The sequence below is a fragment of the Leptosomus discolor genome, chromosome 7 (assembly GCF_034619465.1).
Source record: "Leptosomus discolor isolate bLepDis1 chromosome 7, bLepDis1.hap2, whole genome shotgun sequence".
In the NCBI taxonomy this organism is placed as follows: Eukaryota; Metazoa; Chordata; class Aves; order Leptosomiformes; family Leptosomidae; genus Leptosomus; species Leptosomus discolor.
Window position 1 is genome coordinate 55285351 of NC_141397.1, and position 16174 is coordinate 55301524.

At 42.0% G+C, this 16174-nt stretch overlaps 1 protein-coding gene across 2 annotated transcripts; it reads right to left on the reverse strand.

Moving 5' to 3' along the window:
* Window positions 1-3816: 3816 nt before the first annotated feature.
* Window positions 3817-15367, reverse strand: LOC104352521 (cytochrome P450 2J6). 2 transcript variants are annotated; one of them, XM_009958881.1, is made up of 9 exons: window positions 15197-15367; window positions 13679-13841; window positions 12414-12563; window positions 11186-11346; window positions 9668-9844; window positions 8332-8473; window positions 6406-6593; window positions 5097-5238; window positions 3817-3995 (listed from the first exon to the last, which is right to left on the reverse strand). In XM_009958881.1, the coding sequence occupies exons 1-9, from the start codon at window positions 15365-15367 to the stop codon at window positions 3817-3819; spliced, it is 1473 nt and encodes a 490-aa protein (XP_009957183.1). The 2 variants fall into 2 exon arrangements, with proteins under 2 accessions (XP_009957183.1, XP_086323978.1); XM_086467852.1 differs by having other exon boundaries at window positions 8332-8480; window positions 9651-9844.
* Between the last annotated feature and the right edge of the window lie 807 nt (window positions 15368-16174).

Here is a 16174-nt window from a genome sequence, read left to right on the forward strand (position 1 = left end):
CCTAAATGTGCTATGCTGGAGCAATGGAGAATATTTTTTTCAAAATTTAATCCCATAAATGTCAGGTTCCCCCACTACATGCCATTGATTCACTGTTTCACACACTGGAGCATCAAGAGGGACAATTTGGCCTGAGCCTTTGACACAAACCATTTTCCCAAACTACTTGTTTGACCAGAAGGGAAAAAACATCAACTCTTGGGTTTAATCTTTGGAGAGATGCTTAATCTATCAAACTTTTGCACAAGGCACTCTCTGTCTCTAGTTTCTGCTTTTTCCCTTTGCCAGGATAAAGAGTTTCCCTGGAGTTTGGCACACAGCCTGCCAATATGGTTGTGGCACTAATATTGCCACTCAGGAGAGCCTGACCGTGAAACAGAAAGAAAAGCATAAGAAAAAATTAGCAGAGGATCCTGGTATCAGACAACTTGGTGATGTTTTCCTTAACTGTAACCTTACCAGAGCTGAGCACCATATAATGTTAGGCAGCTCTGTCTCTCTCATATCCATCAACTTTAAATATATTAGGATTTTTTGATTCATACACTCCCACTCTCCTGCAAATATGAAACAAAGCAGCCACCTCTGCAGTTCTGTGATGTGAACTCACTTTTCCCCAAAGGAATCACAATGCTTTAAAAAGTGATACACCCAGTTGCACATCTTTCCCTGGAATAAACACCTGCAACCTGATTTCCAACCCTTCCAAACCATATTATTAAAGATGATATTTCTACCACAACTCAGAGTCCTGAGGCTATGGTTGACACTGTTTATAAAAAAACAAGATGGGGTGGAGGGTTAGTCACTCCACTTAAATGAAATGTTACATCACTCTAGTCATCAGCACCAGGGTGTACAACTTTTAATCTGACAGCTCTTTGATGGCGCAACGCAGACACGTGCCTGGGGGCTGTAAGCTGTGGGCAACCAAGTGATGAGAAGATGATGGTCAGGAGAGGAAGCAGCACTTGGAGGGGCAGGAGGGGAACAGCAAAGGCTGCGGGCAGGGGACTAGAGACATCAGTTGAGCCAACCAGAGGTGACTCTGCTGTCATCCCTCACCAGCACCTGGCCTGGTATCACTTCACCTTTTTCCCCATAACCTGCAAATTTCTCCACTACCAGAGGTCAGCCAGTCCAGGAGCTGGAGGTCTGTAACCCTGGACAGATACTGGGAGAATGGTCTCTGGGAGGGGAAACAGTGTTGTTCTCCATCCCAGAAGCACTCTCAAGCTTCCCAAGGGAGTGGAGGAAGAGCAAAGATAATTTTATCAGATTTTCCTGAGTTTCTGTTTGCCTTCCACCATCAGATCTCTTCAAATCTTTATGGGAAAACATGAGCATGAATTGGTGCTGGCACTAGCCCAGAAAACAGGCTGTAGCTGCTTGACCCATGTGGACTAATCCACACAGGATGCTACACACAGCACATTGGTTCCACCGCTCACGAACAGCAAAGCTGTTGTACAGCACTGGAAACTCAGTCTCCCTAAGGGAGAGATGGGGGTCTCCTGCCCTTCAGCCAAGTTTTCAGTAGACTCTTCAAAATCAAATGTGCTCCTTTGTACTGCCTGGTAGGGGTCTGGTGGACAGGGTCCCTGAGTGGCTGAAATAAGCAGTGAATTACCCGTTCTTTCCACCTTGTGCCACTCCTGAGTCCTGCCTAGTCACAGGGAAGATATATCTCAACGGAACTGAGTTATAGTACACATATACTATATGTGTACTATACATATATGTATATATGTGTACATAGATACAGCTGCAGTCTCAATGGACATAATGTTCCAGCCCTTGAGCACAACCAGCTTTACACACATCATTAAACTTCTTCAGTGAGTGGCAAGATGAGAAAAGGAGTGGTCAAAGGCAGTGAGAGACACCATCTCTAGCAGGGTTAGTGGAGAGGAAGTGTGGGAAGGTAGGGTGGAGGACAAGTGCAGATAAAGCCGGAAAGGAGGCTGAGGAAAAGCGTGTCAACCCTGGAACAGTATTTGACATGCTGTGCGGAGTAACAGGCTGGATTATTTATGACAGCTATTGCTTTTGTGAAACCCCTTACTGTACTGTCTTCCATTCCAGCTCAGTAAGCCTGCAGATACTGGGTTGTGCTGGAGCAGACCACTGCCAGAGCTACAAGGCACGCTAGGATCTGATCCAGCTCAGCCTGATTTTCAGTAGTCCTCACTTCTTTTTAGTAACATTCTGCTCCATTTTAAATTCAGGAAGTTCAGATGTACTGCAACGATTTACTTACAAATAGTTTATATTCCAACATAAAAGCACTTTTGGTCCTCATACAAATTCAGCCCTAAGTTTACATCAGTGTTTACAGACAGCTCTACTCAACTCTAACATTTGAATCCTTTCCAAAAGTGATTTGCATTCAATACTACAGCACTTTCCTTTGACAAAGCTACAGCTGAACTTGACTGTCACCTCCGGCTGTCTGCTTAAACTGTCTCAATGTTGATTTGAATCAGTGCCGGTGGGCAGCTACATTAAGTAATAGATATTTCAGAATTCCTGCATCACGTCATCACTTATGTCTTTTCTTACACTAAGTTACCTCCAGTGCACCTTCCACAGTTACTGTGTTCTTCTTTTCATGGTCTGGAGCCCCGAAGAACAAATAAACCAGATGTTCCAAGCTCCCTCCTGGAAACTCACTGGTCATTGTTTTCATCTCAGCACTGATTCCTCTACTAATACTTGTGCAGAAAAGAGTAAAAGGAGACAGACGCTTGATATGATGAAAGGTTGTAAGCGGTGGGAAACCAAAAGGGAAGGTGAATCCTGAAATAGCATTTATATGGATAAAGGGTAGGTGGGAATTGGAACTGAAACTGGGGAAGGAGGATTGACGTGAATGGTAGGAGTTGTAATGAAAGAAGAAAAGGGCCCAGAGAAAATGGGGAACATCTGAGTGTTCAGATAGTCCCTAGACACTGCCTTCTAAAGTCTCTACACTCCTCTGCTGCAAAGTTAGCAATGAAGCCCGCTGGCAAAGTGAATGTCTCATCCCACATTTATGCCTCATCTAAGCGGACCTGACAATGGGAGTGATTCTACATCATAGAAACCTCGTTAAAAAAAACCACAAAAACCAACTAACGAACAAACCACTTAGCAATACGTTATAACAATGATCAGGCTGCCAAGTCACACATTCACATTGCTAGTAAACACCAAATTTAAGTTTATTTTATCAACTTTATATTGACTCTCTTTATCTTCCACATGGGAGGTACATCAAATTCACACGTTAATGCACCCACATTCTAATGTGGGGTTGTTTTGGGGTTGTTTTGATTTTTTTATTTTCAACCTGTCAACAAATTAAAGGGTCTAGGTTCAGGATGGTAAAAACAAAATAGGACTTTAGAAGTGCATTTTCCAGAGTCACATTACTTGAGGTCATCAAACCCATCACAGAAATGACACCTACTCGGCTGTTACTGAGATCCTTTATTGAATTTTACTGAGGTTTGCTCAGGAGTGAGCGTCATGATGATTCTCCTTATCTAGGACAAGGAGACACAGCATGTTGGCTTCATCTGGGTACCATAGCAGCTTGCTTCAAGTGCTCTTGAAGAGGGGAAAATGGCTAAGATCCTTGCGAGAACATCTGGGACTTTCACAAAGACCAGACCAAAAGCACTGGGAGTCTGGATCTTGGCTTGCTTCCACTTTCTGAATAGCCCTGGGATAGACTAATATCAATATCCTGGCTAGTAGAAGGTCTATACATTTGTGAGGAAATTCACTGAGGTAAAGGTGGCTGTCTCATGCTGGTCTGTGACATGCTGCAGCCTAGCGTGGAATGGCACAAACCCTGTACGGGTGGGGCTGCAGCGTGCCCCCAAAAATGGGCTCTGTGTTGATCTTCGTCACTCCCTCAGGGAGCCGGAAGGTGAATGCCCGCAGCAGGCTGGCAAAGAAAATAAAGAGCTCGGTCCTTGCTAGATGCTCCCCCAAACACACACGGTGCCCTGCAGAAGGAAGAGGGGAGGGACAGTGAGTATCTAGGAAGTTTTCAGTTTCATAATCACTTTCTTCATTCTTGTTATAAGCAGAGGGTTTTTTTTTCGTTCAAGGCCAGGATCATGAAAGCCACAGAACTAAAACTTTGTGAATTCTTTCTCAAAAAGCTTCCATCCAATGTCATAGGTTAGGAAACACCGAATTAAAATCTCAGTGAAAATCCCTGAAGTACCACCATCATTTCTTGCTTGACCTTGCTTGACCTGGCATAAAATTACTAACCTTTTACAGGAGATGTTGAGCTTCAGGCTCATACACAAAGACTCTGCCAGCTGTTCGCACATGCTTTTTTAGTGAGTAAAATCAGTGGATTAAAATTACTTAGCAATGGCATTTGCAATTGAACAAAGGCCGGATCACTTTACAGGCAAAGCAAGAAGCCTACTGTTAATTTCCAAGGGTTCCTCATTGGAACCGATGGCATGAGCAGAACGGATGAACAATACATTCACATTTCTAGATTAGCAGACAAATAAAAGGGGAAAAAAAGTAATTTGTGGTAAAGAAGCCACTCCTGGATGGACACCTATGTGACTAGTCTGCTATATCAACAGAGAAACTAAAACAAAACCAACAGAGTAGGAACTTTACTGTCTAACTGTGCATGGTTACCTTATTTCCTTCTTTTGCAACTGGATTTTCAGTTCTATGTGCAAGAACTTAATCCTTTGTTTACCAGGATGCATTCAGCTTTTCTTTTAGCTTATTCCTTTAAAAGGGATTGCAAGTAACTCCAGTACACACAAGACACATTGCTTCTCAGGGAAAAAAAAAGTACATATAAAGAATACTACAGACAAAACCTGTGGATGACTGCAGCATGTAACAGGCCTGGGAAGCTCAGGAGTTTGAGTGGGATTCCCACTACAGTGTCCTAAGAACACTTTGGGGTCTGACAGCACAGACCTTGGCAGAAACAAGCCAGTACTGTTCTTTAAAAGCAGCAAAGAGCAGAGACAGAAGATGTTATCTGAAGAAATGCCATGATCTCACACTTCTGTGTTTTTCATCTAATCTGTTGGGTCATTTCAAACTGCCAGTGCATTTACCTGCTGAGAACGGTAAGAAGGCTTCTCGAGGTATGAAGTTTCCTTCTTTATCCAGAAAATGGCCAGGGTTGAACTGTCGAGGTGTCTCCCATTGCTCAGGGTCATACAGAACAGATGCTATATTTGGCATAATGGGGGTGCCCTATAAGGAATAAATTGCTGATTCAGTTCCAGCTACTAGCCTCTCACCCATCAGTTTCTGCCTGGCGGATACAACTGCTGCTTGTTGCCATTTCTTTGTAATGAGCAGGTATGATGTGGCTAGAAGACCATTTTCCTAGAAAATTGGAGTTTGTGATCATTTTCTGAGTAGGAAATTATCCGTTCTCAGCCCTGCAGCTGTCAGTGGAGTGGATGTTAACAGAATTAGTGATGTTGGTACAACTGCATTGTGACCACTTTTACTACTAATCTTAGTAATACTTCTAGGAGGACTCTTTTGTTGATATTCAGGTCCCAGCATCGGAAACCTCCTTTCAGGCTTGAGAGAGAGAGAAATAACTGCAATACTTCATTGACAGCAACCTCTGAACCCTTTCAGCAGTAGTACTTCAGGCTTTTCCTTTACTGGCTGTTCCCAGCAGACCAGTTCATGTGTCTTAGCTACCTGGCTGTCAGAAGCAGACAGAAATGGGTGAAACTTTCACCACAAAATGAGTTAGGTGGGGCCAGTCCCAGATGCCACTAATGATGCTGGCCTCTCCCATTCCTGTTTCTTGTTTCTTGCTAGTGTTTTACAGTGAGAACTGGCACCCAGCATAGCTTATATCACTCTTAAAAATGCCTTACTGGCTGTGAATACGTGTCTTAGGCAGTATTTGGGAGCAACTCCTTCACTGTCAGCTGTAGCTGACAGTCTCTCAGCTGTTACAGATTCAGGCAGGTCCCTTAGCTCACGGAGTCAGTGGAGGTATGAGCCATCCTCTCCCAAGTCTTCCTGCATCCCAGGAGTGCTGGCAGTGCCAAGTTGGGCAGGGATGTTTTAACCAGTGCTTTGGCAATCCAGTTTCTCCTCTCAGTCCATCCCCAGCCAAGCAGAGCTGGCCTCTGCAGCTGTGCTGTTGATCAGCAGGGCAGGAGCTCGAGGCTTCTGTGGCAAGGGCAGGGGTCCTATCAACCGTCTGAGCATCAACACACTGACTGAGAGACTTATTTTATTCCTGGAGCCACAAATGGTAACCTTTCCCCAGGCACCATGTTCCTGGGTTATACGGAGAATAGTTTACAGATGGAAAACAGGTTACAAAACTGGAATAAAAGTTAAATGTTTCTCTGCTGAAAAAGGAAGGGAGGCTGAAAATGTCTGTACCTTTTTGATGGGGTATCCTAGCAATGTTGTGTTCCTCACACACAATCTGGGCATGCCGACAAAGACAATATTGCTGAAGCGTTGGATCTCATGAACCACAGCATTTGTATAAGGCAGCTTTCTCCGATCCGCATAGGAAATTAACTGGGAAGTACCCAAAACAGCATCCAGCTCCTTCTGCACCTTCTCTGTGAAGAAATAGTCAACCATTTCAGATGGGAAAAATGCATAAAATATTTTAACTGGTCTCTTTTCTTAGACCAAGAGGGAAATGTGCTGTTTCAACAGAGTACATTAAGTCTATAACCTGTGATTTAATATGATTTAATGACTGAGTTTAATATACAAAAATAAATATAAAGACGAAAAAAAAAAAACCCAACAGTGTGGTCCAGATCATAAGCAAGGACTATACTGTACTTGTTCCAGCTCTGACATTTATTTTACAGAATGGTTGGTGGGTGTAGGGCAGGTCACTCAGCTCCAGGTTTTGAAGGTATTTAGGGATTGCTTAGTTTACTTTATCACAAAATGTAAATCTCATTTGCAAAATTGACATAAATGCCTTGGATATTAACTCCCAATGCAAGGGATGGGTTGAGCAGAGTTGGTCCAAGTAAGGCAACGTACTGTATGAACAAACAACACCTGAATCAGCCTAAAACCTTAGATGGAAACGTGCACTCAGTGACACAGCCTTTTTAGCCTCCTACTGAGGCTGCAGGAATACAGGTATATCCCTTGCTTCCCGTGCTGTAGCACAGCAGATGGAAGAGCCACCAGCCCCAGGAGTTCCCGAGTCCTCCTCAAACACTGGCCACATCCTTTCTCTTCCTGACATAGATGTTAAGGAGGAAACTCAGCCTCGATCTACAGAGGCGTTCATGGAGTTGGTGTTAAATAAGTTAGCAACTTCTTTTGCAATATTAACTCAGACAGGGACGGTTTGTGTGTACTGTCAGCTGTTCTTGCCTGAAAATACCACCTGTATGCATCAGGCAGCCAGAATCTTCCCCTTACACTTCTCTTTCTATTTCTACAGTCTTTCCATTCCTTGCAGATATTCTACATTCATGTTTTGTTTTCTCCTAAGGTTTGTGTGCTGCTTTGTGAAAAAACTGCAACAAACATTACTGGTTATTTAAAGACTAGATACTAACATCATTGGCTGATTACATGCAGAATGCACTCTACTGAAACCTTGAGGCCATCCATGAGCAACCCATATCCCATGGATGCCCACTGCCCAGCCTTGTGCATGAAGCACTCAGCAAAGACAGAAAGGAGTCACTGCATTCTTCAAGGAAGTATATGGATTTGCACTGTGCAAATTATCTTGCATCTCTCTACTGATTCCTGACAAGAAAGATACAGCAAGAGGCAGCTGTCTCTGCCGGGACCATGGGCCTTGCTTAGAGCAACCTGCAGCCCTTCATAACCTGCCAAGATCTGTCCAGCAGGTTTGTCCAGTAAGGGATCCAGTGCGTTTTTCAGAGTACTGGTGTGCTCAGCAAGGAGTGCTGCGCTAGGAGGTGAAGAGAGTGTAGGCTGACTACATGGCAAATACAGCAAAGCTGTGTTAGCACTCCTCATACCCGGACAATGTCTGATGCAGACAGGACTCATGTTAGAGCTCTGATCTCTGTTCCTGCCGCCACCAGTCAGCCTGCAAACTCTCCACAGAGAGCACCTCACTAACTTGTCACTGCAAAGCCCTAACTTTTGTCTCACTGTAAGTGCCTTTAGCCACCTGGTTTGGCCAGGTCATAGGATGAGCCTCTGATTTTTTCCAAGGCTGCCATTCTTTGTGTTTTCGGAGAGTGAGAGACAAGTTCAACTAGTGGCTTTTGTGCCTGCAACTTGTTACATTCAGCCATCATTACCATTTGTAGCACCCACATATTTCACAGAAAGAATCCCTCTCACCTTGGATTTCTGGATTCACTACCATATAGAGCAGTCCCCAGTACAGTGTTGTGCTTGAGGTCTCTGATCCACCGAGGAAAAGATCATTTATAAGATATACCAAGTTGTCTTCATCATACTTGGGCTTGACCCCATCTTTAGACTGTAGATGATGATAAAAAGTTGAAGTTAAAGCATAAAAGTTAGGTCATCCTGTATCCCCCCGGTGTGAGAGTCCTTTTTTCTGCAGCTGGCACGTGCACAAAGAATATTCAAAACTACCGTTTTTGATGATTACTAAAAGATTAATAGTTTCCCAAATGGACGTGCTAAGTCCTCGTTGTTTTTCACGAGGTAGAATATTCTTTCATTTAAAAATGAGCTTAATCATGAAAAGCACAAAAAAAAATCATGGAAAGTTTTGCGCTTAGCCTAGAGTGTACTTCTAAACAAGTGTCTCACAATGTGTCACCCGTTTGGCCTTATTCTCTCCAGTGTGTTATCAAATGGTGCTAGCAAATACCAAAGGAAAACCTATCTGAATAAAAGGATCTCAACAGAACATCTTGAGAGTAATTTCTTCTCTCAGTTCAGGATAGATGTGAACTGGTGGGAGAGAGGTACCCAAGTATTTTCTTCTTATAGTAAAGGAGTAAAATGCAAAAACAATTAGAGAAAATACATTAGGCAAAAACATTTTAAAATAAACAGATTGGAATAACTTGCATCCCTGAGACCAGAGAAAGCTGCATCTTTGCCTATAAAATGCTTGGTTTAGTAAATTTTATCATACTTATTCAGATATAATGTACAGGAGGATATACCAACTCCTTCCAGAGCCCATGAGCCAGCCCTGTGAGAACATGGCAGCCTGACTAGCTGAAAGCTTATGACCAGAGGTAGAAGCTACATGAACTTCACCTACCCTAGGAAAGAGATCCTTCTTTTAGCTCCCAGAAGTATCCCAAAATTACTAAGTTTGAAGCAGAAACTCTGGTGCTCTAGCAGAGCCTCTCTGGCTCCTGAGTCGCATCCTGCTATGGAAAGGACTAGCTTGGGCAGGGAAGAAGAATAACAGCTTGTCATGGCACTGTTTGTGAAATTGTTTTAGGCCCTTGTCCTGGTTTAAGCTAGAACACAACAAATTCTCCATTCAGTGATTTTGTTTTTCAGCTGTTTAAGTGACTGCACTTTCTGATATTAACAGCACGAGTTCATAAGTCCCAAGCTACTGTATTCACATTAAGAAGCCCATGAAATGTAAGAAATCATAATAGAAGGGGTCAGACTGGATGATTTAATGGTCTATTTGTCCTTATACTCCATAGGTGTGTGATGAGGAATAATGAACACTTACTTTCTCCACCTCAGCCAGGTAAAAGTCAATGAAATCCTGTGGTTCGTCTGGTATCCCTCTCTCCACATGTCTTCTGACCTCCTTCCTTGCAAAAGAGCTCAGGACATCATAGCAAGATAGTACTTTCTTATGAGGACCAGGGATACAGCACATCAGCCAGGGTAAGATGTCGTACAACTGCAGGAGTGACATACAAGAGGTAGTGTGAATTATCTGCCAGTAACAAAGCTGCTTTTAGATACACCAGCAGGCTGAATTGTCCTTTCTGGAAATGTTGATAGTGGAATAAACAAATTAGTATTGCTTTGAGTAGATTTTTGCCATTATGTGGGAAAACCTTACTAGAAATTTTGACACACTTCTGGGGGTCAAGACAGTACTGACAACGCTCTGCTCATGACAGTAAGTTTACTTGACTAATGCAGATCACTAGAAGACCTTACACAATTGGAGTTTGTCTTTTTTATCCTGTTATCTACTAGTTTACATCAGTTTCTTTCCTCTTAACCTTTGCACTGAAATGTTCTAAGCTCACAGCGGATGTTAAGCTCTAACTCCTAATATGTTTCATAATTTAATTTTGTACTATTACAATTTGTTCCATTCTTATAACTCAATCCACAGTGCTTACGAGCTCTTGCAGCAGGATATCCTGAACCTCCTCTGTATTGTGTAGGCCTCCTGGCTTTGATCGTTCACAAATTTCGTCTATTTTTTCTATTTTTCACTATGGGAAAGTTTTATAGTACTACCCTTATATGACAGATTTATTGAAAAGGTTTACTACCACATCAGCATTTTAGTTTACCTTTTCCTATAAAATTCAAATGTCAATGGAATTTGCTATGCCATCCACAGTCCCCATTACACCCAGCTTGTCCCTCTTTAAGAGTCTAAACCACAACTCTAATTCATGGGGGAAAATTCAAGCGTGAAGTTGGTCTTTATGTTATGGGAGGTTCCTACCAAAAAATCTCGGACAGAACTTGAATTTTGAGACTGTCAGAGAATGTATGTATAGTTTTTGTAATGTGTGAATTGTGAGCTATAATGAAGTAATGGAAAGAATAAAACGAATATTTTATTATCTGTGAAGGAGGAAAAAAAGGAAAATTGTCCGCTTACAATTTGCAGGGTAGTAAAAACAGAACAGTGAATTCAATGAAACTCATTTTTGAGAAGTAAATACAGGTGGGAGAAGCAGCATTCCAGAGCTCAAATTTATTACAAACTCCAGTCTCAAATTAAGTTTAAAGGTTTCTGTTAACAGTCTCAGAAATGTTGAAAGACTTAAAGCCATGAGTCAACAGAGAGATGTCCACTACACTTGCAAAGAAAAAAGAGGTCTCAAAAATGGCCTCAAAACGAAGGTGGCAGTAATAAGGTCCCCAAGGATACCTCTTAGCTCCCAGTTTGCATTTGCCAGTTGCTCTGTATTTAGTGAAGACACATTTTTGTATGCACACTTTTTTTTTTTTACCTATTTTGAAAAAAAAAAATAGCATATTATTTACTTACCTGGTGAAGAAAGCTGCCTAAAAATTTGAATAAGGTCTCTGTGGCACTGAGCAGTTCATGGAAGGTTTTGTCCTCATCAGAGAAGTGATATCCAAAAACCAGAGCACAAATTACATTTGAAATAGAGTGGAAAAGACGGAAATAAGGATCCACAGGTCTTCCTGCAAACACAGTAACTGGTATTCACTCTCAATATTTTCTTCAGGTGTTCCTTACACAGATAGGACAAGATGTTGTTAGAGATTACATAAAATATTCTCTTTATCCAGCTGGGGCATGAATGGGGATAGAGATGTGGCACTAATATGTATTCATGAAAACAAAACATAGTCTTAGAGTAAAGGACACTGTTAAAATGTTAAACTCATAGCTCTAAAACAATCTTATAGCCCTTCCTGTGAAATAACGTTGTACAACTAAGATCCATTAGAGGATATCGTATCAAATCTGCTGTCCTCAGTTGTGTGGAAGAAGACAGGTCAGAATGCGAGAAGGAAGAAATGTGTCACTGGAGATGAACTAAGGGAAGACAGTGACGGGCATGTTCAAAAATGTAAAAAACTACTTAGGGGGAAAGACTGAAGAAACTCGGGAAGGTTTAAGAGGAAGAACAGATGGATAGAAACTGCAAAGTATACATAGTAAAATTATTACACTCAGCTGTGGAGAGTAGATCATCATATCTGATGATTTTTTAAAAATTATGAGACAGACATTCATAAAAAATGATTTGGATAGAAATGATCCTGGCTTGGACTCTAGAATGAGTTCCCTCCCACCTCCTACTTTCTCTGATTCTCTTGCCAATAGTTACTTAGCCAGGCAGACACTAAAATATCCAGTTTACCGCATAGCACCTAATGTAATTGAAATTTAGAGAAATGACTACGCTATGCAATACTCTTTAGTTACCTATTGTAGGCAGTCTGAGAATGGCTTGGCAGTGCTGTTCAGTGACATCATATCATTGTACAATCAAATCACAGACAAATTATAAGCCCATGGAGTGGAGTTTCAGGAGTTCCTAACTTCACTAAGTTTATGAACAGCTTTTTAAGAAAGAAAGTCCTCCTTGTGACACTATGCTCTGTCTGCTTTTTGGGCTTTGGTAAGTTTGGATACACCACTTTGGACCTACCCTGACCCTAGAAAGGGGTAGGTAAGTTTTTGCACACTGAATATACAGATCCAGGACTGAAAAGCATCTGATTACTTAGCAGATAGATACCTTTCAGGTTGGCAAAGAACTCCACCAGGTGAGAGGCCTCCTCTTGCACGCGATACTCCAGGACTTTTTTCCCCATTCCCAGACTGCGAAGAGTCATTATACAAAAGCGTCTCTGCTGCTTCCAGGAGTGACCATTTGCCAGTATAACACCTGAGGGCATTCTCTGGCATTATTAATATTTGCCATAGACATGAACGATTAATTTAAAAAATACATTATAAAATACATGGAGTAAATCAGGGAATACAATGTGATACAAGTATCTTTAGGTGAAATTATCAGTAACAAGAAATCACAGCCAAACATACCCAAACTATAACTAGACCACATGTTCTTAATATTGGTTGTAGTTATTCTGTGAAAAAAGCAATCCAAAGATTTGCTCACTGCTCCATTTCTTGGTGTCTAAAAAACCTCCAAACCTTAAGATGCCTTTTCAGAAGATCTACTTTAGCCATACTCAAGTGATCATGCTCAAGGCAGGAATAACGGGATGAATTTCTACAGAGTAATGTAGGGGGCCAGGGTACGTTTATGGAGATACAGTTTGAGGTGATGAAGGTGAAGAATAAGTGACATTTGGGCCCTGTTTCTCATCTAGAAGGGAGACCACTCCATTGATTGTTAAATTGCACTAGTGGTTACCTGAAGAACCCTGAACTGCTGCTGTGATGGTGATGCTTTACCTCGCTTTAAGCAATCTGTGTTTGCTTTGGTATGTCAAATGCAGGGGAGGAAAAAGAAAAGACTGCAAACTGCTGAAATACAGTAAGGAGAAGTGGGTTTTTGTGTGTTAGAGGCACTCTCACAATCAAAGGGTATTCACCAAACATTTAAGTGTGGCTCAAACGTAGACTTCTGAAGGAGGGTGTTATAGGTCTCTTGCTCATGATAGAAGGTGTTTGGCAACCATAATATATGTGGTTACCAAACATATAAAGAAGCTTTGCATTCGTGTAGTGTACAGCAAAATCATGTTCAGCAAATTGGATTATTCTGTGAGGAGGGCAAGATAGCTGAGTTCTGAGCTGGGATCACATACATCTTGAACACAGCAAAAAGGTCACCTAGAAACAACCTGATTTGGAGTGTTTCCTAGGCTTGGAAAATGCTCAGTATAAAAGGCATCATGGCAAAGAGTAAGTTATTCTCAAGAGGTATCTGATTGGAAGAGCACTCTGAACCGCAGGACAGAAGATGTAACAAGACAGAGTAGGTTGCTAAGTCAACATTCCTGTACGCTCGTTACGGCAGGAAGTTCTCACCTTTTCCTTTGGCCATTTCTCTGAAGAAAGGAGCCAACATCCTCCCAGAAACATCTTCAGGGTGCGTGGTCATGCCATCCTTCACTGCTTTATATCCATTCAGTATGATCACTGGGGTCCATCCAAACCATAAGGTGAATATGTTGCCATGAATTTTTGCCAGCTGTAAGTGGAAAAGGTGCCAGAAAAGAACAGATGAAATCCCATACATCTCAAGCAGACACTACACCTGCTATTCACCAGCCCAATGGCCAGTTTTGTGCTAAGAATGTCTTCCCCGTGAATATAATTATAGCTAGAAGCAGAAAGAGACCGTTGGTTTTCTGGGAATGAGGCTTTCAGCAGCCAATTTTATTTACGTGGTGGTGGGGAAGGTGGGGAAGTGATTTAGTTTTCACAGCACAGGCTGCAGCAAGAGAAAGGAAACTGTATTTTATGTTGCAGCCCATCCAACTCCAACACGCGTACCTCGTTAACTGAACAGACACCCTCTGCACCTCTCTGGGGCTCTACGCCTCCAGCTACCCCTTCCTTTGCGAAAAGGAAGCAGCTGATTAAACTTGCTCTGTCTATGTGCTCCAGGAGAGAAGGTGGAGCCAGAACATACTCAACAGCTGTGAAGTGCTAGTGGGATGCAGCTGGGTCCAGGGTTTCCTCACAGTACTGAGGAGAGCACTGACTGTTGGAGATAGCAGAGGTATCCAAGCAGGGAGAGATGGATGACAGAGGAAATTCAATCACTTGTGGAAAAAGCTTTGTCCAAGAATGGGACTCTGCTCCAACACGCCCACAATGACACAAAAGAGGTGGTAAACAGTGTCTGAGGTGCCACCAGAATTACATCCGATTGATCACACTAGTCACCCGCTTCTCCTTATAATTCTGTAGATACTGGCTTTCCTGAAAGCATCACTGCCTGCCCAAGTCTGCACTGCGCTCAACCATCTGTGCCCACTGTCTCAAGCCTAGTTGTGAATTAGAGGTCATCTGCAAGCTGTTGGAAGAATCACTTCCAGGGTACAGGGAGGACTGAGATGGCCTGGGGAGGAGCAGCTGTCTCTAAATTAGAAACAAGTGGAAAACAAATAGTTTTAAGGAGGTGTTGGAAGATGAGGAGTGTATGCCCTTTCTGTATTACAAGCACACACACACACACAACATATTACCTGCTTTGTGATCAAATTAGACAATGCCAGCACATCAGAATTTTAAAAAGTAACACATAGGGACTTATCAGCAATGGAGAAGCATCTTTTTGATTATTGGTATTTTTCAACTTTAATAACAAATCAGAAACCCTGTCCCCAAGTTTATTTGATTCTTAAGGACATTAAGTTTTTCCTGAAGATAACACATTCCTCATAAGAAGGCAACGTGAATGTAGGAATCAGGTTGATCCTTATATGTCCATACTTTGTAACTTTCTAAGACTTAAAAACTTCGCTTTGCTATTAACACATCAGTTTTGTTTAAGCTGTGACTAAAATTAAGCAATTAAGAGCATCTTAAAAGAAATACCTCCATCAGAAGATCCCGATGAAACTGAAAGTTCATGTGCACCAAGCTTCCAAACAATGGGAGAGGAGTTGGTCCAGGAGGGAGTTCCTTGCATGCCTTTTGCAGTCTGAAAAACTCGACAATTAACAAAACAATTATCAGGACTACAAAAGCTTGAGTTATTGTCAGCATTTCAGAGCTGATTTATCAGCTTGTCTCTGTCAAAAAGAAGGTACTGGAGCTTGGAAAAGATGATCTTCCTTCTTGTTCCTCCAGTTGTCTCTGCAGACTGAATTCTGTAAAGTCTCGGTTCCTTTCCCTCCCTCTGTCCCTCCCTCTTTATCACTGCCTGCCCTTTTCCTGCACCCTATACATTTCCCATACTGAGGCACAGCAAGCTGATCCCTGACCAAAAGCATACCTAGCTGGTTACAGCAAGCCACAGTATGGAAATGTGGAATTGCTTGTACTCCAGGTGTGTGTCCTGAAGCTTGTGTCAGGGAACTGCTGGTGTGTATTGGGAGAGCTGGATTGGAGTGACAGCAGGTGCGAGCCCTTGTTGACCAGTGGATATGAGATGAGTGAAAGTCAGTTTCATGCACCTTGAGAACTTTAAACACACACATAGCTGTTCATCTCAGAATAGCTGAATTCAGATCATGATCGTTACATGCCAGCTACAATAGGTTAGATTTTCTAGGCGCTTTAGTCACAAATACTATTTGACTTATCTTTAAATGTAGTTGTAAATTCAGATTTGCCTGCCAGTACACACAGTTCACACAGGCAAAACCAGCAGTAGTTGCAGACTAAACGTGCAATTAGAAGACAAAATTGTTACATGTAATTTCTGGAAAATTGGCCTTGAGTGTTCAGTCAAACCTTTTTTCCAGTAAATGGAAAAAATAACAGTTTTATCAAATGATGATTAATGAAATGGGGATAGTGCTTAAAACCTCACATTGCAATTAAATACTAAAAAAAATCAGAATATTAAAT